Raw genomic sequence first — 23,482 nt, 5'->3', positions numbered from 1 at the left:
AATCCCTTAAAAGTAAATCAGACAATTTGGAATAAGTGATCTTGTTTTTAAGGTAACCTCTCTTTTTAAAGTGTCCCCAGCAGAGTCGCCAGTTCTGTCATACGGTGAACTGACTTGGGGTGTTTTGCTTTTTATCGCAATGTCGCGGATAGCAAGAGTCGCCACCGACTTTTCTTTTATCCAATAAGGAAAGGTGGAAAAGAACAGGAAAGACCTCAATAGATTTTGGGTTCGGGAGGTACATTATACAAAGGGAAGGTGTTAGCACCCTTTGTATCCACGGTTATCCATGGGCTCTTAATTGCTGGATCACTTATATTTTTGTCTGAAAAAGTGCTTGTGAACGGCTTAGAAAATGTTTTGAAAAGAGAGTTTAACTTTGTAATGATTCTCGTATGAATGTATACAAAGTGGTTATCTCGTTTAGTTTTGAAAGTTGTTTGAAAAAATATAACTCGGTAATGATTCTAGTATGAATGTATACCAAGTGGTGATTTTCCAAAAGAGGTTTTGAAAGGTGTGAGGTGTTGAAAATATTTTAGGTTATGATCCAGTAATTGAGAGTTATACCTTCCTAAGGTCGTTATGAACGTTTCCTATCCTTATGAGGGTAAAACTGTCCTTACTATTGAGAAGTAAGTAATTTTACCCTTTGGATGTTTAAGGGTCATTGTAGGGTCATCGATAGGTCATTGAAGGCAACAGTTGTAAGGATACCTTAGCATTCGAAGGGACGATCATCATTTAACCGTAGGCTACACCGAAGGGTCATCGAGGGACAAAATCATATATTCGAAGGCAACATCCGAGGGACTATGATTTATTTTAAAGGGACATGATGATTTAATCGAAGGGTCTTTGCTAAGGGTATCCCCACATTCGCGGGACATGACCGTAATACCGTAATATCGTAAGGCAATAAAGAGAGGTCCAAGATCACATATTTATAGGCCGTATTTTACAATCGATTAGGTAATTAGGATGAATCTCCACATTACAATTAATACATTAAAATTAATACATTAAAATTAATACAGTAAAATTAATTAGGTAATTTAGGGTGAAACTCCACAAGGGTATCCCACCCCTAAGGTGGAATGCCTAGCCGACCATTTCCTTGGAAACATGTAAACCTTTACACAATTCAACACACGGATTAGAGCATCGAGATAAAATATAATTGAAAGTTGCACCATAAAATAAACACAACAATCATGAACTCAAACCAAATGATGCAGAATTATAATAACATAAGATAGAACAGCCAAAAAAAATGAAACAGCCGCTGTTCCATTCGCCCCTGCTTCGCCTAGCGAAGGCCTAGCGAGTACTCGCTACTGGCTCGCTTAGCGATGTGCTAGCGAGCGCTGCTGGTTTTTGAATATGATATCAGTATAATCTCAACCAATTTTATGCCTTATGGATCTCATTACTGCAATTATACGATTAATCATTTAAGGTATGCATGGTATATATTAAAGTTCACATGCCAAGCTTAAGGTATTTCATAAATCTAATCATAAAGTCATATGCAAATTAGGAATATAAAACAATGATAGCAATGTAAACCTGTTAGCAGCTGAGTTGTGACTTCGAATCGGCAAATCGGATTGAATTGGGTGGAGGTAGAACTTGGTGCCGCCGAGTTCCTTCCAGGTTTGCCTCCAATGAGTATCAGGGTTTGCTTGCTAGGGTTCTCCTTTCGTCCTTTTTCGTTCCCCTTTTCATTACTGAAGTGCTGGTATTTATAATGCTCTTTTTTGTGACCTAATGGGCTCAGAGTGAAGCCCGAAATTTTCTGTTGTCTGTCAGCTTCGCTAGGCGAGCGTGTAGCGAACGTGTAGCGAACGTTCGCTAGGCGAGCGTGTAGCGAACGTGTAGCGAACGTTCGCTAGGTGAGCGTGTAGCGAACAGGCCAGTTTGGGCCATTTTCTGGATTGGGCCATTCGTGAGCTGGGCCTTTGTTCCTTTGAGATCAGTGTCATAAAAATGAGTCGGAGTGCCCTGAAAAATGTCTTGAAATATTAATGGGCAAATTTTGGGGTATGACAACATGTGACTCGAATCACAGTTTTAACTTGATTAAAATCAGTCAACTATGTGACTCGAATCACAAGTTGCACTTGATTCGAATTAGACAGATCCTGCCAGCCTTTACCTCATTTAATTCAAATCACGCTTTACACTTGACTCAAATCACACTATTTCCCCCCCACATTTTTCTATTTGGATCTGTTCAAATTAACTCAAATCATGCTTTATACCATATTAGAATCACGAGCCTTCATGAAACGAATCAAAGATTTAAGGTGACTCAAATCATGAAATGTTCTTGACTCGAATTTAACTAACTTTTTCCATCCATTTTGTGCTTAATATCAAGGACATATAAATTCATTTTGTCATCTTATTAAAAAAACAATTTCACAATCTACACTGTAATTTTGTGAAATCAGAACCTCCCTTTTTGAAAACCCAAAAAATCTTGCAAATATAATTTGTTTCATCTTCAATCTCTAGTTTGAGTTCAGATCTTGATCATGGAGATTTGTAATTGTTGAGGGAGACGTGACTTCAAACTAACCGTTCTTGAAGATTTTGACAAGGATTTTCAAGAAGCTTGCAAGATTGAGACTATTGTCATTGGTACTAACAAAATCTAGTGAAAAGAACGAGGTCCTTTTCTTCAGCTGACCTTGGGAATGACCGTGTGGAAGACTACATAAAATATGGAGTTCTTATCAATCTTCAGATAGTTCACCGCACAAGAAATACATGGAATCAATGGGTGATTGCCACACACGAAGACTGTGAGCATATTGGTGAATCTGGAAGATAAAAGAATTGAGAGTCGAGTAAATATTCCGCAGAAGAGTTTGACATTAAGTTGTATACAAGTTAAGATCCAAATAAGAGATTTATTAATTTTAGCATTATTGTGGATATGTGATTATATGAACTCTTGTAATATTTGTCAAAACATTGTGGAAGATGTCATACTCCAATTTTGTCTCACTTTTTTTCAATTTTCCATCTGGATCATACTTAAATCATCTGCACGCATGACTATCGAGTTATCCAATTAGGCCATTCATTTTAACGTTTCATTCATCGCATTTCACATAATTCGTCAGTGAGCTAAAGATTCAGTAATAATGAATTTTATCAGTTTAAGTGAGTTTTCGAGGAAGATATTATTTGGTGATTATTCGGGTTTATTTCCCATATTTCTTGTGGTGCGAATCATCTCTTTATTTGAGATTCATGGTTATTAGGGGGATTGAAATGATTGCTACTTAATTCAGAAGATTGCTTGAATTAAAAAAAATGGCAAAGTTGGAATAAAAAGAAGATTTCATTCATTGGAAATTCATGATATAATTCATATTGCTTGAGATACAAATCAAAAGAATGAATTTCAAGGAAAGGGTAAAAAAAACTACATCTATTGGGTACAATTGACTTTTTGGTCAACTGTTGACTATTGTCTCGCTTTTGACTCATGAGTTTTCTTAGACCTATTCTACAAGAATTTGAACAAAAGATTCATCATTATTCATCAAAAATGACTTATGTCATGATTATGTTATAAATGCTAATTTCCAACAAATTCTATCTTCCATCAAGCTTTACTTCCATGACTTGCTCTTCACTTTCCAATGTTGCTTCAAACTCATTCTTCCACTATAATGCTCACTTTTCTACAAAGAAAATTTGGATCAAGTTAGTCTCCATGAATCATAAGCATAAGTCATCAAAAAGCAATCAAAAAGTCATGAAAACTTAGACAAATTCTGCACTATATAGTGATTTCAATACTTGTTTTTCAACACTTTCCAACATTGATTCATGCCCACAAAAATTAGAATTTGATCTATAAATTTATACCATTCAAAAGTGCTTCTATTCAACACAAAATAAGTTCTCAAAAGCACTTAATGTCATGAGATAATTCACCAAAAAATCTTGGCAAAAATTTCAAAAAAATTAAAATGCAAAAACATTCAAAAATTCCAAATTTCATGCATAATCACTAATGACTATTTGCCTTACATTTCAATTTGATACTTTTGCAAAAACCTAAGTACCATTTGTTTCTAACTACCTATACATCAACAATCATTCAATTACACAATTAACTCTTAACTACCCTAACTACCAAACTAACATAAATCCTATCAAACAAACACAAATTCTAACTTTCATTTTCAATCAAATTTCCATTCAATCCTAATCATTCATAACAATCAATTCAAGGGTTGAGATTAATGATCCGCAACTAAGGCTTATATTAATTTTTAACCATTGATAATCTTACCATCCTATTTAAGTGTTTATGAATAACTATCCTACTTAAGTGCTTATGAATGACTTTCGATCCTATTTAAATGTTTAAGAATAGAGATTATAAGTATTGCATTGGCAGTGTAAAATAGTTTTACACTGTCATTCAATAGAAACTCAATAATTTTTCATATTATCAACGTAATTTTAAAATTAAAGAGTGATGTGGTGGAATGTATGTCGTTAATTGATTGACAATATAAAATTATTTTACATTGTCAGTGCATATTCTTTTTTCCCCTTATGAATAATTTAATTAAAATATAAATTAATTTCATATATTGATAATCATTTATAACAATCAATCCAAGAGTTAAGATTAATGATACGCAACTAAAACTTAGATTAATTTTAAGGGTAATGCTAACTTGTGTTCCAAAGGTACATGTTAAGAAACCCACAAATAAAAAATTTATTTTGAATAAATAAATAAAATTATTAATTATAAATTTCTAATAAATTCAATACACAATTTTCAAAAATTTATTTTTATATTTATCTCTTAACTTTGTCCCTTGAAACACATGTTAACATTACACTAATTTTAAATCATTGATAATCTTACCCTCCTATTTAAGTGTTTATGAATAACTATCATATTTAAGTGTTTATGAATGACTTACCATTCATTTAAGTAGTTATGAATAACTATCTAATGATTTAATTAAACATATAAATTAATTTCATATATTGATGTATATTCAGTAGTCTAATAAATAGCATAAGTGATTCAAAAACAAATACGTAAAATGTTGCAATCGTCAAAGAGAAATGATACACCTTAATTTTTACCATAAATATATACTCATAGTTTTTAATAATTTTATTTTATCTCATTTTGAAATAAATGCTAAACTAAAACAAGTGCATACGGACTGTGTAGATGGCATACAATATCTCATTATCAAATGACATCCTTATCTCTATTTATATAAAAACTTGTATCAATTGGTGATAAGGAATAATGTTTCAATTGGTGATAAGGAATAATGTTTCAAGTTAACCATTCTGAAACAATTATATATACATAAGGGTTATGTCAGACGCAATTTTTGTCAATATATTTATCAATTTAACAAATAGTTTAAAAAAATGTTCCAATCAAGATTCAAATCTGTTACCTTTGAATAAATATCAAAAGTCTTTCTCAGTACACCATATTGAAGGAGAAGAACGATCCAAAACGCAACGGAATTTAAAAATTTCTCCTTTAGTGATCCTTACGAATGAACATGATCAGTGATAGAATCGTTACCTCTTGTGGCGATTGAAACCTTTGTTGCATATCTACAAAGCGATCACGAACGTTGAATGGTGACAACGCCTCTATTCAGTCCACACAAACGGATTCCTTCAATCTCAGTGCTAACTGCTGTGAATGAAGGCTTTGAATGAGTGAGAGAGAAAACGAAATTACAACTGCACAAATGCTTCTGCACAAAGGTTCTATTTATAAAACCACTTGTGTGGGCTGCAAGCTAAAAAGTCCACTTAAGTGTATGTAACCCATATCTTATATTATGCCAAAATCACTTAAGCGCATAGTACCTCACCATATTTCGTATTTTACTTAAGTAGACCGTATCTTACGATGTTCTACAATTCACTTAAGTGCACCGTATCTTACAGTGTTCCTTAGTTACTCTCTCTCATCAATCCGTCCTTTTGTGTGTGACCCTATAGATTTTCACGTCATTGGCAATTATATCAAATCACGTATTTAACATAATAAACAGTGAGCGGTATCTAGCAACACATCACTACTACCTAAGACACGAAAATATCATGTGATCTGATAAATCCTTTTGTGAGAATACTTATGTGTATAATTACCCTTTTGCCCTTATGTCTATATTGAACACAAGACATCGATCGTGTCAGCCTTGTCCAGTTCAATATTGGGCCCGGAGACATTTATCTTGTTACGTAGGATGAGCAAATTCCATCTAGGTCACTCATGTCCCTCAGTATGCTTCGTGGAGTACCCATCAACTGTCTTTATGGTCATCCAGTTACAAACAATGTTTGATCAACAATAAGGCACTCGACTCTACATCTAGGATACATAGTGGTTTCAGGTCAAAGAGTGGTATACACCATTATCACCATGAGAATAACTTATGACACTTAACATAACATTCTATATAGTATTCTCATAGCGGGTCAATCCAGTATAAATATTACTCTCAATATTCATACTTATGTTTAAGACTTGATAACTCCTTATCCATGATCCATGAGATGTGATCATTAGTCTATATACATAATAGTCTTAATACTTTAATGTTATCCCACATCACAACAAAGATCGACTACAGATACTTTAAGAATAGTATCCTTATGTTTAATGAGATCTCATGATTAAGTCACACTTGATATATTAAACGGATTAACTATTCTAGGGACTTTATTAAAGAAACGTAATAAAGAAAAAATATTTTATTATTAATAAATAATTCGATACAAGTACCAAAAGTATTGGTCTCTAGGGCTTACACCAACACATATAATCACCTATGATTTAAATGATTCATAAAATCAATTTAATCATTATTATTTATCAATTAAATACTTTAGAAATTTCTCCAACAAAAAAGTGTAACTCAATTTGCACATGCAGGGATTAATGAATGTGAATGTGAATAGTTCATTTTTATGTGTAGCACTATGATATATATATATATATATATATATATATATATATATATATATATATATATATATATATATATATATATATATATATATATATATATATATATATATATATATATATATATATATATATATATATATTGTTGGAAATTGTTTTGCAATATTAGTTCCAAAATGACAAAAGAGTTAAATAGCATTTAATGCTTTGAATTTTAGTTATTGTTTTGTTTGAATTTTGAATTCAATTTTCATATCTTTTCATGAAATAGTGTCATATATGAAACATTGTGTTTTATGGTGAAATGGTGTTGTTTCATCAAAGGTTGCAAACTTTTGAAACAACATCCATATCTCCTATAAATATATGATTCTATTCAGAAAAATAACACAAGAACTAAAAACGTATTTCTCTTCCAAAATTCCAGAAAACCTTCCTTGCATTTCGGGTTCTTCACTTGTCTTGTGCAGACTCGAAATTAAGGCTGATATTATCCTGAGTGTTCTTGCATTTTCCAACTCTAAGACATAATAAAAGAGTGCTTGAAATACTTTTAAGGAAAGTGATTCTCAATCACGATTCAGTCCTGGATCCATTTAATTTTACCGAATTTTCTAACAATCTTAAAAGTGTTAGTAACATAATGGCTTCAGACGCTGCTGTTTCAAGCATCAAAGTGATGAACCAGGATCTTGTCAAGTTAGATCGATTTGATGGAACAAATTACACAAGATGGCAAGACAAGATGACATTCCTATTGACTGCCCTGAAGGTTCACTATGTTCTTGATCCCGACCTACAACCAATACCTGAACCAACAGAAAATGATTCGGAAGAACTCAAGAAGGAGCGCAAGAAACGCAAGGAGGACGAACTGCTTTGCCGTGGACACATTCTGAATACTTTATCTGATCGTCTCTACGACCTCTACACAGACAATCCATCGGCAACAGAAATATGGAAGGCACTAGAATTCAAGTTCAAGGCTGAAGAGGAAGGTACGAAGAAGTTCTTAATATCTAAATATTTCGATTTTAAATTCTTAGATTCTAAGCCCATTCTTCCCCAAGTGCATGAATTGCAAGTTCTGGTCAATAAAATAAAGGCAGTAAAAATAAACATCCCTGAGACCTTCCAAGTCGATGCAATTATTGCAAAATTACCACCTTCATGGAAAGGCTACCGAAAGAAATTGTTGCACAGTTCTGAGGACTTCTCCTTGGAGAAAATTCAGAAACATCTTCGAATCGAGGAGGAATCGAAGGAGAGGGAGAAATCAAAACCCCCTACTCATTTCAAAACAAACGCTGTGACCAACAAGGGAAAGAAGAGACATGATGGCATGAAGAGTCATCTTGGACCAAAGAAAGAACATAACAAGTTCAAGAACTCTGGTGGTCATAAAGGTCCAAAGAACGGATGTTTCGTATGCGGTAAACCTGGACACTATGCTCGAGATTGCAGACAAAATAAAGCAAAAAATGAGATCAATGCAATTCGATCAGATGATGACATAATTGCTACAGTGAGCGAAATTATGGCAATCAAAGGAAAAGTTCAAGGTTGGTGGTATGACACTTGTGCTACGGTGCATGTTACTTATGACAAGGCTGCATTCAAAACCTATTCTGAAGCAATTGATGGACAAGAGGTACAAATGGGAAATGAAGTCCGCTCTAAAGTTGTTGGAACCGGTTCGGTCGAACTTAACTTCACTTCTGGAAAGAAAGTTACACTTGTAAATGTGCTTCATGTTCCAGACATGAATAGGAATCTTGTTAGTGGGGATTTATTGGGAAAACCGGGTATTAAATCTGTATATGAATCGGGCAAACTTATTTTGACCCGCAATGGTGTATTCATTGGAAAAGGATATTCCGCAGAGGGAATGATCAAACTATGTACTAATGATAATATTATTAATGAAATTTCTAATTCCGCTTACATGCTTGATTCCGTTTCTTTATGGCATAATAGATTAGCACATTGTGGTATTAGTTCTATAAAGAGACTAATTAAATCTGGACTAATTTCATGTAATATAAAGGATTTCAAAAAATGTGAATTATGTGTTGAATCAAAAATGATTAAGAAGCCTTTCAAAAGTGTTGAAAGGAAAACGAAATTACTTGATCTTGTGCACTCAGATTTGTGCGAATTTAATGGCATGTTGACACGTGGAGGGAATAGATACTTTATTACATTCATAGACGATTCCTCTAGATACACTCATGTATATCTCTTAAAGCATAAAGATGATGCATTTAATGCCTTTAAGACTTATAAAGCAGAAGTCGAAAATCAATTAAATAAAAGTATAAAGGTCCTTAGAAGTGATAGGGGCGGCGAATACTTTTCAATTGAATTTGATGCATTCTGTGAAGAGCACGGTATAATACATGAATGTTCGGCACCACGAACACCGCAACAAAATGGCATGGAAGAAAGAAAGAATCGAACATATCAAGAGATGATGAATGCCATGTTGATGCATTCTAAATTACCCCTTAACTTGTGGGGCGAGGCATTATTGTCCGCCTGTCATATAATCAATAGAATTCCGTTAAAGAAAACTGGTATATCTCCATATGAGTCATGGAAAGGCAGAGCGCCAAATATCAGTTACTTTAAAGTGTGGGGGTGTGTGGCATACTACAAAAACATGGACCCTAAAAGAACCAAGTTGGGTCCTCGAGGAATAAGATGTGCTTTTGTAGGATATGCACAACACAGTAAAGCATATAGACTCTTAAATCTAGAATCTAATGTAATTGTTGAATCCCGGGATGTAGAATTCTTTGAAAACCTTATCACAAAGGATAAAGGATCGGAGTCGGCCACTAATAAAGAATCTCATGAAGATAACTCTTCTCGGATTGTAGAAATACAAACTGAAGGCACTCCTATAATCATTGAACCACAACCCGAGCCTAGGATAAGCAAGAGAATTCGAAAAACAAAGAATCTAGGACCAGATGAGATTGATTCTCAATCTATTTCCTTTTATCTTGTTGAGGGAAATTGTAAGAACTTTATTTAACACATTCCGATTATTCTTCAAGTGGAAGATGATCCAAAAACTTATAAGGAAGCAATAACTTCAAGGAACTCCACTTTTTGGAAAGATGCTATCCAAGATGAAATGGATTCAATTGTATCAAACCACACTTGGGAACTTGTTGACTTACCTAAGGGATCAAGGCCCATTGGATGCAAGAGGGTGTTTAAGAAGAAATACTATAGCGATGGTACTCTAAACACTTATAAAGCCAGATTAGTGGCAAAAGGATTTAGACAGAAAGAAGGCATAGATTACTTCGACACATACGCACCAGTAGCAAGAACAACTACTATTAGATTGTTGTTTGCCTTAGCATCTTTGAATGATCTTATAATCCATCAGATGGATGTTAAAACAACGTTCCTAAATGGAGATCTCGATGAGGAAATCTACATGGAACAACCGGAAGGCTACCTGCTTCCTGGAAATGAACAAAAGGTGTGTAAACTTGTCAAATCCTTATACGGACTAAAACAAGCACCAAAACAGTGGCATCAAAAATTTGACTCTGTAATACTCTCAAATGGATTTATTCCTAATTCTTGTGACAAGTGTTTATACACAAAGACGTGCAAAACCACTGTAATATTCCTTTGTCTCTATGTCGACGATATGTTGATCATTAGTAATGATTTAAAAGGAATCTTAGAAACAAAGAAGTTTCTAACATCCACTTTCAAGATGAAAGATCTTGGACTTGTTGACACAATTTTAGGGATCAAGGTTAAGCGAAATAGTGGGGGTTATGAACTTAGTCAAACCCACTATATTGAGAAAATACTTGATAAGTTTAAACATCTAAACTTTAAGGAAGTAACCACTCCATTTGATCATGCCATCAAACTTCAAAAGCATAATGGAAGATCAGTGACTCAATTGGAATATGCAAGTGCAATAGGGTGTCTAATGTACCTAATGCAATGTACCAGACCCGACATATCATTTGCAGTCAGTAAAATGAGTCGATTTACTAGTAATCCAAGTAATGAACATTGGAAGGCAATTACAAGGATTTTTGGCTATCTACTGAAAACCAAGGACCTTGGTCTTCACTATGGAAGGTTCCCTGCCATATTAGAAGGATACACTGATGCGAGTTGGATATCTAATATTGGAGACCATAAATCTACAACTGGATGGATATTTACACTTGCTGGTGAAGCAATTTCTTGGAAGAGCAAGAAACAAACAACATTACACTTTCAACCATGGAATCAGAGTTCGTGGCTCTCGCTTCCGCCGGTCAAGAAGCGGAATGGTTGAGGGATCTTCTGTTGGAAGTTCCATTGGCTAAAGACAATGTCTCAAAAGTGATGATACATTGCGATAGCCAAGCCACATTAGCAAGAGCATTCAGCGAAGTGTATAATGGAAAGTCTAGACATATAGGACTTAGACATTCGTTCGTAAGAAAATTGATTAAGGATGGAATCATTTCACTCACCTACATACGAACATGCTATAACTTTGCAGATCCGTTTACTAAGCCACTGGCCAGAGACTTAGTACGAACAACCTCGAGAGGAGTGGGGTTGAAACTCCTTAAATAAAAGTTCCGACAGCGGCAGCAACCCAATCTTATGTTAACAAAACATTAACTTCAAGATTCAATGGGTAACAACAAGTCGTTGAATTGGATGTAAGTCAAGAATTTGGGAAATAAGGTTGACTGTGTTGAATTGAGGGTTGAGGTTTCCAAAACCTCTTAATGAAGTTCATTAACGAAGAAGAGTATCTATTGGAAAGGATGCTATATGAACCTCACCTATGTGAATTTTGAGATGGTGTCGTCTCAAAGTGAGAGTTGGAGTTTCTCTCATGAAAAATTCATGAAAAGGATAGCATATGGCCATAAATAAGTGCTAAGCGAGATATGTAAAGGAAGAACCTTTAAAGAGTGTGTGTAAGGTAACGTCGGTCTGATCCCATGGATTAATGGTTTAAAAGCTTTGCTACCAAACATTCCGATTAAACTTTGCGTTATCCTCACTAAGGTTAAGTTTAAAATCGAAAGATACCTAAGTGTATTAACACTTTTTATATTTCACTATCTGGAATGTTTTTTGTCATTATTAGAACTAGTGAGGGATTGTTGGAAATTGTTTTGCAATATTAGTTCCAAAATGACAAAAGAGTTAAATAGCATTTAATGCTTTGAATTTTAGTTATTGTTTTGTTTGAATTTTGAATTCAATTTTCATATCTTTTCATGAAATAGTGTCATATATGAAACATTGTGTTTTATGGTGAAATGATGTTGTTTCATCAAAGGTTGCAAACTTTTGAAACAACATCCATATCTCCTATAAATATATGATTCTATTCAGAAAAATAACACAAGAACTAAAAACGTATTTCTCTTCCAAAATTCCAGAAAACCTTCCTTGCATTTCGGGTTCTTCACTTGTCTTGTGCAGACTCGAAATTAAGGCTGATATTATCCTGAGTGTTCTTGCATTTTCCAACTCTAAGACATAATAAAAGAGTGCTTGAAATACTTTTAAGGAAAGTGATTCTCAATCACGATTCAGTCCTGGATCCATTTAATTTTACCGAATTTTCTAACATATATATATATATATATATATATATATATATATATATATATATATATATATATATATATATATATATATATATATATATATATATATATATATATATATATATATATATATATATATATATATATATATTTGTGTATTTGATAACAAACGACATGTTACTTTTTTTTAGATGACAAAACCAATCCTTTAAACACTATCTTCATGGAACAAATTATTTATTTTGTATTTGATACACCTTAAATTAAATCATCATATGAAAAAAGTAAGTTAATTAATTTAGAAATGTTTTATGTTAGCTTCTAAAACTTTATGTTATTTAAGATTTTATTTTATCTATTATAATCTTCTAATTTTAATATTTTAATTTTATTATTATTAATTTAAAATCAATTAAAATTATTTCCATAAGAGTTCCCTAAAACCAACCTAATACAAAACAATATTAAGTTATCTTTAAGGTGTATAACACTCAAATATATCTTGATAATGTTTCATATCTCACATGTATTTTCTTGACATAGATGATCATATTTTGATAGTAGATGGTAGTCGTCTTGATTATGGTTATTTATATAGTTAATATAAGAACTTGGACGAGATGATTGTATTTTATTTAAAGCTTAATTATATATGTATTTTTACGAGTCCCACATCGATTGAAGATTAATTTCATTAATTCACAAACCCGTTAAATATAATCATAGGCGACTAATGTGATACCGAATAGTCACGACCCATCTTGTGAAATGAGAGGTCATGATGGGTTTGTACATAATAAATATTTTGTTCAAGGGGTCTAAGGTTGGCCAAGTCGGAGCTCAGCTAAAAAGGTACATTTTAAAACCATTTTATGACTACTTTCATGTTTAGTTATTATTCACATGTCCACTAATATCTCCATAGTTGTTTATACGCTTTCGTAGTTAGTAGTTGTTTATTCTCTTGCATTTTATTAGGTATTTGGGTATGATGATTTGCCATAATTGTAGATGATATCAAATTTTAGAAGTATTTCCATGATTTGAATGGCAAGAGTATCGATTTTTTGAATTTTATTTTAGATTCCATTATACAATTGATTTAATTAGTAGATTTTTATGACATATTAAATTCAATTTTCTTGAAAAATTTAGTTTAGATGATACAATTTTCCTTTGTTGACCTCTTTGTGTTAAGCACTTATCATAAATGTTTAGGCTTAAAGGGGAGAGATCAATATTCTCACATTATAGTTATCATAGTTTTTTTTCTTCTTTAGATTGAACATGTTTTAAAATGTTTGTATTGTCCACCTAAGAAGTTAGAACCTTACAAGAATTTTTAGGTTATATCTTTTTTGAAAGTTGAGTTATTAAAAGATGTAAAAGTATATCTAGTATCACAAATTGTTTTGGATGAAGATGATTTTTTTAGTACTTGACTCCTTATTTATTTAAGAGTGATCATTATCTTTTTATGGATTTATTAAAGAATTAGGCTCAGACAGTCTCTTCTCTGACACAATATTTGGTTCATTCTAAAGATAGTTTATGAATTGTCTCAGAATTTTCAATATATATTTTTGCATTTCTATTCTAAAGATAGTTTATGAATTGTCTCAGAATTTTCAATATATATTTTTGCATTTCTTTTTGTAAACTTCTTAGTAATATTAGAATGTGGGTTGGTTTGAATATTTTATAAATTCACCATCGAGAGTTGGAGTATTAATATTTTATATATTTAAATTTATTTGATCTATAATTTGGAGATCTCTAATGAAAGTGTTATTTGTTTCAAGTCTTTAGTTGGTCACCCAATTTAAAGAATAAATCTAAATGTTTAATATTATTGCAGAAATGTTATCTAATGATACAATGACGTAAACATTCCACACTTAAAGGATAATTCAACAACTTCATGGAAAAAGAACTTTGTAAGAGGAGATGGGTCAAATTCTCATCAAATCAACCCAACTTTAGAATTTAAAGCTTCATTAAATTTGCTCATTCTCTCGTTATCAACGCTATAATATTTGATTTATCTCATCAAAACTTAATAATTTCTTATCAGGTACACACTCCTTTTTATATCTCATCATAATTGAATAGTATTGTTTTATCAAAGTTATGCTCTTAAGAAAGTATATATTTTAGGCTACTTGATTTATTATTCCCTGACTGATTTAATATTCTCTAATTTTGCATACTTGATTATAAATATGACAATGGGATATAGATATTTATCTATTAATATTATAAAAAGCTCTAATTGAAGCGGTGGAAATTTGAAAGGAGAATGGTTGGAGGAAGGTTTGGCTCAAAGGGGACTCAAAAATGACTATTGTTGCTTTAAAGATCGAAAAGAAAATACCTTAAAGAATGTGAAACCCATGGAAGAATTGCTTAAAATTATGTTCTTTTATGGCTTGCTCACACATTTTTAGAGAGGATAATACACATGAGTTGATATACTAGCTAACCACGCATATAAAATTATTCTGAACTAGGACAACATACAAATTCCAAGAAGATGGGTTAACTAAATTCCAAAAAACGAAGCAGATTAGGAGGTGAGCACACCATAGAGCCATACCTGACCATGACTGATCGACTTCTAAAGCATGTCAAATAGAAATAACTCACTTGTTTCTATAACATTTTCCCCTTGATACAATTGTCTAAGAGAAGGTTATAGAGTCTTTGAAAGGAGTGAAAACGATGAAGTACCTGGAATATTTGGAATGGAATATAGGAAAGAGATTGGTGTGCATTAAGCAAGATATGGATATGTCCTATCGAAGGTTGAAATGACTAAAAATGTTGATCGTATAGAACTCAAATTAAAGATATTTAAGTCAATTGTAAGAGGAGATGAAAAATATTCTCTTCAACTCAAATTTTGCAACTAAAGCTTCATGAGCTCACAATCTCAAGAATCAGTCGTATCATATCAAAATTTCAAAAATTTCCCAGGTACTCACTTCTTTTATCCGCTTTTTATTTCTCATCATAATTGACGTGTGTTATGTGAATAATATAACTTTCTAAAAATTATGCTCTCTAAAAAATATCATTGGGCTACTTAGTTTATGGTCATGTGTGACGTCTATTTATTTACCTCTAAATTTACATAATTGGTTATAAATATGACAATATGATATAGAGCAAATTAAATTTTTTATGAATATAATAATATTATAAAATATGGTAATGTAATAGATATGAAAAAAAAAGATGTAATATATTTAAATTTAACATTACTAAATGATAAGAATTAGTAATGATGAAGAATTAGTAACGATTTAGGGTCGGAATGTAAACGAAGTCTAGTATTTAAACACAAATTCTAATCGGTAAATGTAGGTACAATTGACAAACTATTTGATCATATTTTATTATTTGTTTTTGTTTTTTTTTGTATCCGTTTTTTAAAACTAGGATATATGTTTATGATGGATTTGTTTGTCATGAATTCTAATGTATATGTTCAATTGCTCTATGCAAGTAACATGTAATTCCAAGAGTGATTGAATTATGATTTTTCCCCTTTTGTTTGGTGATTCTATCTTTTAAAAATTAGAGATGATATTATCAAACCTAGATCAAGATCCACCCTAGTCAATCCAATTCAAGAATTACTTGTTCTTCCAATGAAGATGCTGATTTCTGATGAATGAACTTTTGAGAGATACAAATGAGGATGTTAAGATTTCAGCTACATAGATTACCAGACTTACAACACCAAATACCTCTTATAATTAAGAACAAATGAAGGTATTAGTTTTAATTAGATGTGATTTTCAATTTTCAATTAAAAGTTAAAGATACTATTTATTATATTATAAATGATGAATATTATATTTTATAATCAAAATGTTCTTGTTTATGTACAATTTGTACCAAAAATATATGATTACAAAACATTATATTCATTATCTATAACACATAGTATCCGTAAATTTTTAATTGAAAAATGAAAATTATATCAAGTTAAAAACAAGTACCTTCATGTGTTCATCATCATAAGGGGAATTTCGTGCTATAATTCTTGCAATCTCAATGAGACAAGTTATAACGGAAATCTTAACATCCTCGTATGTGTGTCTCAAAACTTGATCAGAAATGAGTGTTTTTATTGGAAGTACAAGTGATCCTTGAATTGGTTTGGGTGGACCATGATCCAAGTTTGATAATAGAACCTCCAATTTCTAAAAGTTAAAGTCATCAAACAGAAGGGGAAACAAATCAGAACTCAGTCGTCACTCTTGTAAGAACAGAAGAACAATTCAAGATATATAATTGAATTCATGACAAACAAATTCAATACAAACATTAACATATATCAATAGATATGAAAAACAATACAGAGGATAAAAGATCAATTATCAATTTGTAAATCACAAATCTAGAATATAGATATGTTAGAACATACATTCTAGTTCAAATTAAAAAACTGATACAAAAAACACAAACAAATAACGAAATTTGATCACATAGTTCGACCAATTGTACCTATATTTACAGATTAAAACTTGTGTTTAAATCATACTTGTCAGCAAACTATGAGTCAGTCATAACCAATAAGATAGTATTAAGAAAAACAATTCAGCAAAATTAATGACACAAAAATGAATAGAGATTACATCAAATAATTGAAGAAGCTGATCAATAGAAGAAGGCGTCAAGTTTTTGGAAAGCTTTCTTCCAACATGTCTAAGCATGTTCATTGTATCTCTATCATCATATCTCAAAACAATGATATCAGGACAACAAGTCATGTTTTGCAGAACACAATTACACTAAAATTAAGACTTTAAAACCCTAAAAATTATCTATATACAACTCAGTAAAATTAAATTTAAGAGTTTATAGTTATGACTTGCAATCAAAGATATAAAAAATGTATTAAAAGGTTCTATGTTTTTGACTAGTTTCAGATTTTGAATTCATATACAATGTGCATGATAATATATGTCAACAATTTTATTAGGTTTCCATATCAAAATTTCTTAATAAAACAACTTTTTATTATTCATCATATGTGTTTTGGTTGGATTAGTGCTAGGAATATATTTTTTTAATTTTTTAAATATTCACTTTTTTGTGAGTACTCTCATAGACATCTTAGTGGGAAATTTAAAACAACAACACTTCTCTTTTTAACTCACTTTCCAACACACCGAGTCATATATTTTTTTATTGGGTGAAAACACATAAATAAAAAAGTGAATATTAATAAAAGTTAAAAATAAGAGTATTCCTAGCATTAGTCCAACCGAAACACAGATGAAAAAAAATAAAAAATTATTTTATAAAGAAATTTTGATATGGCAAATACATTGTATATGAATTCAGAAATCTGAAACTAGTAAAAAAAACAGAGAATTTTTTAAATCTTTGATTGCATATATTAGCTATAAACTCAAATTGAATTTTGTTGAGTTGTTTATTGAAATTTTTTAGGGTTTTAAAGTCTTAATTTTAGTGTAGTGTAACTGTGTGCTGCAAAACATGAGTTGTTGTACTGATAGAATTGTTTGGAGAGATGATGATAGAGATACAGTGAAGATGCTTAGAAATGTTGGAAGAAAGCTTTCCAAGAACTTGACGTCTTCTGTTGATCAGCTTCTTCAATTACTTGATGTAATTTCTATTCATTTTTGATATCTGCTTCATTTTAGTGTCATCAATTTTGCTCAATTGCTTTTCTTAATACTACTATCTTGTTGGTTATGATTGATTCATACTTTGCTGATAATTATGATTTAAATACAAGTTCTAATCGGTAAATGTAGGTACAATTGGCCGAACTATGTGATCAAATTTCGTTATTCGTTCGCGTTTTTCGTATCAGTTTTTTTAATTTGAACTAGGGTTTCTGTTCTAACATATATCTATATTCTGGATTTGTGCTTTACAAATTGATCTTTTATCCTCTGTACTGATATGTGTTTATGTTTCTGCTGGATTTGTTTGTCATGAATTCAATTCTATATCTTGAATTGTTCTTCTGTTCTTACAAGAGTGATTGTTGGGTTCTGATTTTTGTCCCCATTCTGTTTGGTGATTCTAAATTTTAGAAATTGGAGCTTGTATTATCAAACTTGGATCATGATCCACCCAAGCCAATTCAAGGATCACTTGTGCTTCCAATGAAGACACTGATTTCCGATGAGCTTTTGAGACACAGAGACGAGGATGTTAAGATTTTGGTTACAGCTTGTCTCACTGAAATTGCAAGAATTACAGCACCAAATGCCCCTTATGATGATGAAAACATGAAGGTACTTGTTTTAACTTGATGTAAATTTCATTTTTCAGTTATAATATTATAGATGGTGAGTATAATATTTTGTAATCGTATTTTTGTTGTTCAAATTGTACATAAACAACATCTCATTTCTTGATGGACAGGAATTTTTGAAGCTTGCCGTGACAGCTTTTGAAAAATTGTCACATGTATCTGGCCGCAGATATGAAAAAGCAATTAGCATACTTGAAAATTTTTCAAAGATCAAGATGTTCTTGATCATGCTGGACCTTGAGTGTGATGACCTGGTTATGGAGATGTTTCGACATTTCTTGAGAATTATAAGGTTAGTCCCCTTGCACATAAGTTTTCATGTTACTTCTGGTTTATGTAACACTGACGCGTATAATAGAACTGAAAAACAGTGTTCTGAATTATAAACTTAGTATCAATAGAACTGAAAAAAACTTCTGTGAATGTATTGAAATAAACAGTGTTCTGTATTATATTTACATATTATCTTGCTTAACATGTGTGTATGAAGGTGAATTATCAATACTACAAAATTGTAGATTGCTTATTGCTAAAATATTGATTGTTTGCTCAATTTAAAGGTCAAACCATCCGAGTAATGTAATTGAATCAATAGAGAATATAATGACCGGGATACTTGACGAAAGCGAAGATATTTCCTTGGATCTTCTTAGGCCTTTGTTAGATAGTGTAAAAAAGGAGAACCAGGTAACATGTTTTGCATTATTACTTGTGTTTTCGTTTGCATTATTAATCAATTTCACCGTGTTAATCTGGTTTTTCTCAGACAATTTCACCTATTTGTTGGACCTTGGGGGAGAAAGTAATTACAAATTGTGCTGTCAAACTTAAACCTTATCTAATGCAAGCAGTTGTATCCTCTGGAGGAACGCTTGATGAGTATCCGCAAATAGTAATTTCTATTTGCCAGAATCAACCTGAATCACAAGTACACAATCAATCATTAGTATGTTTTCTAATAAACTGCTTTCAAATCAATATCAAATTCTCATGATGCGTTACAATGTTTCAGGTTCAAGCAGTTGAGAACAATCTTGATGTACCTAAAGATGCTACGGAAGAGCCCTTTGACGTAAATTATCTTTTTCCTTTCTCAGAAAGCTTTTGTATTATTAAATTTTCATTCGCAAAGCATTGGCCAATACATTTATCTTTATTTCTAAAAATCAGGTGACAAAAGGCCTTGAAACAGATACTACTTGTGTGAGAGATTTCCAAATTGTAAATGACATGGAGACAAATATACAAAGTACTAGTGCTGCTACTATGAACGGAGAAGTTGTAGAATGTTTTGGTTCAAAAAGAAAACTGCATCCGTGTACTAAAAACTCCGAAAAAACAAATCCAAAAACAAGTACAAGCAATTTAGTGTTAGTTCAGGAACTGAACTCTGAAACTCAACTGGATATTGTTCCAAGAAAGAGAGCTCGTAAGCCTAATTCTTTAATGAATCCAGAGGAAGGATATGATCACTCTTGGATTTCATCTCAATCCAAAAAGGCTCATGATAATGGCTATGCTCTTGCACTTTCTAAAAGCCCTACTTCCACAAAGGGTAAAACACTGTCAAATCCCAAAACTGTCGACCAAGCACTCTTTTCGGAGGTTAAGAATGAAAAAGCATCTATAAAAACATCTGATATAGGAGGCAGTTTTCTATCTTGTGAAAATCCTGCTTCTATTGATGGAATTGTAGTGTCAAATCTTGAAGATGTGAGCAATGCTTGTGAATCTAAAAATGATTCTCTTACAAATCATAACATTCGTAATGGAAGCTTCCTAAAAAAAAGGCGGCCAAGGAAAAGTATTAGCATTAGGAAGTTAAAGGATGATAATTTGAGTCCTTTACTTGAGAAGACTTCTTCAAAATCCCCTGGTGTAACAAAGGAGTCTGAAGTGAAACATGAGGCACCTGTTAGAACAATTAAATTATCTATCAAGTTTGATGGGAAAGTTGTTGTGCCTCCTACATCAATAGTTGCTAGCACAAATTCTGAGAAATTTTGTGACGACGAGGGAAGATCCGCTTCTCAAATAGAAGTTAAAAAAAGGAGGAGACAAACTGCTACTTCTAATAAAAGTTTCAACAAATCGTCTGCTATGAAGGTATATAACAAGTTTAAGTCAGTATCTAATGTGCGATTTATATGTTTATACAACTCTTGAATATTTTTTGTTTAATATTTGTTTAGAGACATGAACCAATAAAACTTGGTGACTCATTGGTTGGTAAAAGGATCAAAGTCTGGTGGCCATTGGACAAGATGTAAGGATCTCAATACCACTATTCAGCACTTTCTTTGTATCAGTTGCTTGCTTTGTTTATAATTTTTTTCTTCAGATATTATGAAGGTGTTGTCGAGACCTATGATCATGTCAGAGGAAAGCACAAGGTGAGATTTAGAGTTATGGTGCTTAAATGATGGATACCTTAACTTTAGAAGTAAAAGGATTGAATCTGATAAGTATATTTGTTAATTTTCCATATGACTATTCAATAGATTTTGTATGATGATGGTGAGACGGAACAGTTAAATCTGAATAAAGAGCGTTGGGAGCTACTTAATGTTTCACCAGAAGAAGGACTTGGATTTCTGAAGCTTGTAGGACCATGTAAGGGTGAATAAATCAATTCTCTATCCAGGTAAGTCTGTATTCTAAGCAATATCTTTTGGTTTAGCAAACTATCAAACACTTACATGGACACCGTACACAATATTGGCACAGGTACGGAGAAACCAATAATAAATGGAAGTGATTGAATATAACATTTGTCTTTGTTCGGTTAGTGTTAGATATCAGACACTTTCAATAAAAATAATGTTGGTGCTACAAAGTTAGCAAGTACTTAATTTGGATCCTTATTGAAATCTACTGAGATTTTTGTTGCTGCAGGTATGGTTTAGTTGATGATTCCATGGATGATCCTATAACAGCGAAAGAATGAAGAATGATTCACCCATCAAAAAGTATATAGAACTATAGGGAATGTATCAAAAAAACAAAGGCCTATAGAAAATGTGTTAGAATGAAGAATGTATATCATGTGCATATATATTGGAACATATATGTTAGTTATGGTAGCACAATGTAAATACATTGGAGACATTGACATACAAATCCTTCTTGAAAATGGAGAAATTTCGATGAAGACATAGATTCTCTTTTTTGTTATGAAATTTCAATCAATTTTGATATACTTTTGTTATGAAAGTTGAATCAATTTTGATATACTTTATAATATTTTCATTAAAATAATATCGGATTAGTGTGATGAATATATGCCTTTAAATTTAATTTTTTTGACATTTCTCATGGGATGATTAAAATTGCATTGTCTTAAATATGTAATTCAATTTTAAAAGTTAGAAGTTAATTATAAGGTGGTTAGGCAATTATAACCATCTTCACATCTGATTACTATTAATTTCATCTGTGGTGTGTCCAGTCTCAAAGAATTGGGAGCACCGATGACAGTGTAGTCAATATCGAGTACTGGGTCTTAAGATTTTATGATCTTACGTGTTGAAGTTGCATTTTAGTGTTACAATCTAAAAAAATATTTCTCATGCAATTTGTGGTCAAGATTGAGTGTTGGATCTTAAGATCTTACGTGCCGAAGTTGTCTTTTATATGACTATATTGATATGAGAATACATGATATCTTAGATGATTAGACTTGTTAGTTACATTTATGTTTTTTGAGCTTTTTAAACAAAGTCTTTTGAACTTGTTAAATCATGGAATGGTGGTTATGTGTTATTAATTAAATTGGTTGAATTTTGTCATTTATAGGATATTTTATCCATGTATTATAATTTTCATGTTTTTGTGTGTACATATATGTAAAATTATCGCTTTTCCCTTAAGTAAGATCTTAAGTGCAGTACTACGATCATAATTTTACGATCTTTTATAGACCGTCCAATCCTACTAAGATCTAGTGCGTGATTACCTTGACTAATGAGACTAATGTTCCAGGATCAAAAGAGAAGGAGACACCACGACTCTGATACCATTGTTGGGGAGTCAGAGAGAATCAAGAGCATCAATGATACTAATGTTCTAGGACTAATTTCCACCCATTCATAAACGATATTGGACTTTAACCAGTCACACTTGCATCCAACATTACTACTAACTCTATTTGTGGTTACCACTACTTTCGCACGTGATTATTACTAGTTTTACGTGCGGTTAGTACAAGTTTTTATACATAGTTACTACTAACTATGTTTGTGGTTATTAATTAAAAATTAGTTAATTAATGGTATGATCCTCTCTATATATATATATATATAACATTTGTAATCACAACTTATATAGATCAATTGAAAAGAAACACTCTCTCTTAATTCTGATTTGATTTATTTCGTTACCTTATTTGTTAAGATATCCCAATATATTGGTGTCAGAGCACCATTTCGATTCAAGTTTCCATCAATAGAAAATGGAAGACCAACTTATATAGCAACTTTCAAATGAAAGACAAACTTACATTGCAACTTTTAGTACAACAACCAAACGAAACTTGTGCGATAACACGAGTATTTTATTAATTTCAATCTAAAA

The 23,482-nt window shown here is 31.8% G+C and overlaps 1 protein-coding gene across 4 annotated transcripts; it reads left to right on the top strand.

The window, feature by feature from the left end:
- The first annotated feature begins 17,943 nt into the window (after positions 1 to 17,943).
- On the top strand, positions 17,944 to 22,080 carry LOC127100897 (sister chromatid cohesion protein PDS5 homolog D). Of its 4 annotated transcripts, XR_007794531.1 has the most exons (12): positions 17,944 to 18,249; positions 18,687 to 18,890; positions 19,021 to 19,202; positions 19,471 to 19,597; positions 19,677 to 19,856; positions 19,923 to 19,982; positions 20,081 to 21,016; positions 21,103 to 21,176; positions 21,252 to 21,303; positions 21,412 to 21,554; positions 21,638 to 21,694; positions 21,806 to 22,080. XR_007794531.1 is itself a non-coding variant. In XM_051038203.1 (11 exons), the coding sequence occupies exons 1-10, from the start codon at positions 18,118 to 18,120 to the stop codon at positions 21,535 to 21,537; spliced, it is 2,055 nt and encodes a 684-aa protein (XP_050894160.1). In that variant the 5' UTR covers positions 17,944 to 18,117; the 3' UTR covers positions 21,538 to 21,554; positions 21,806 to 22,080. The 4 variants fall into 4 exon arrangements, 2 of the variants coding, with proteins under 2 accessions (XP_050894160.1, XP_050894159.1); XR_007794530.1 differs by having other exon boundaries at positions 21,412 to 21,694; XM_051038203.1 differs by lacking the exon at positions 21,638 to 21,694 and having other exon boundaries at positions 19,677 to 19,838.
- The last annotated feature ends 1,402 nt before the right edge of the window (positions 22,081 to 23,482 follow it).

The sequence above is a fragment of the Lathyrus oleraceus genome, chromosome 7 (assembly GCF_024323335.1).
Source record: "Lathyrus oleraceus cultivar Zhongwan6 chromosome 7, CAAS_Psat_ZW6_1.0, whole genome shotgun sequence".
Classification (NCBI taxonomy): Eukaryota; Viridiplantae; Streptophyta; class Magnoliopsida; order Fabales; family Fabaceae; genus Lathyrus; species Lathyrus oleraceus.
Note: the sequence above shows the minus strand (reverse complement) of the source record. Positions and strands in the feature narration are given on the sequence as shown.

What these genes read in the sequence shown, in the direction of transcription:
- LOC127100897 (XM_051038202.1), top strand. Translation starts at nt 18,118, where the DNA reads ATGAGTTGTTGTACTGATAGAATTGTTTGGAGAGATGATGATAGAGAT. An exon ending in ATGATGATGAAAACATGAAG is followed by an intron (nt 18,891 to 19,020) that starts GTACTTGTTTTA and finishes CTTGATGGACAG; the next exon opens with GAATTTTTGAAGCTTGCCGT. An exon ending in AAGTACACAATCAATCATTA is followed by an intron (nt 19,857 to 19,922) that starts GTATGTTTTCTA and finishes ACAATGTTTCAG; the next exon opens with GTTCAAGCAGTTGAGAACAA.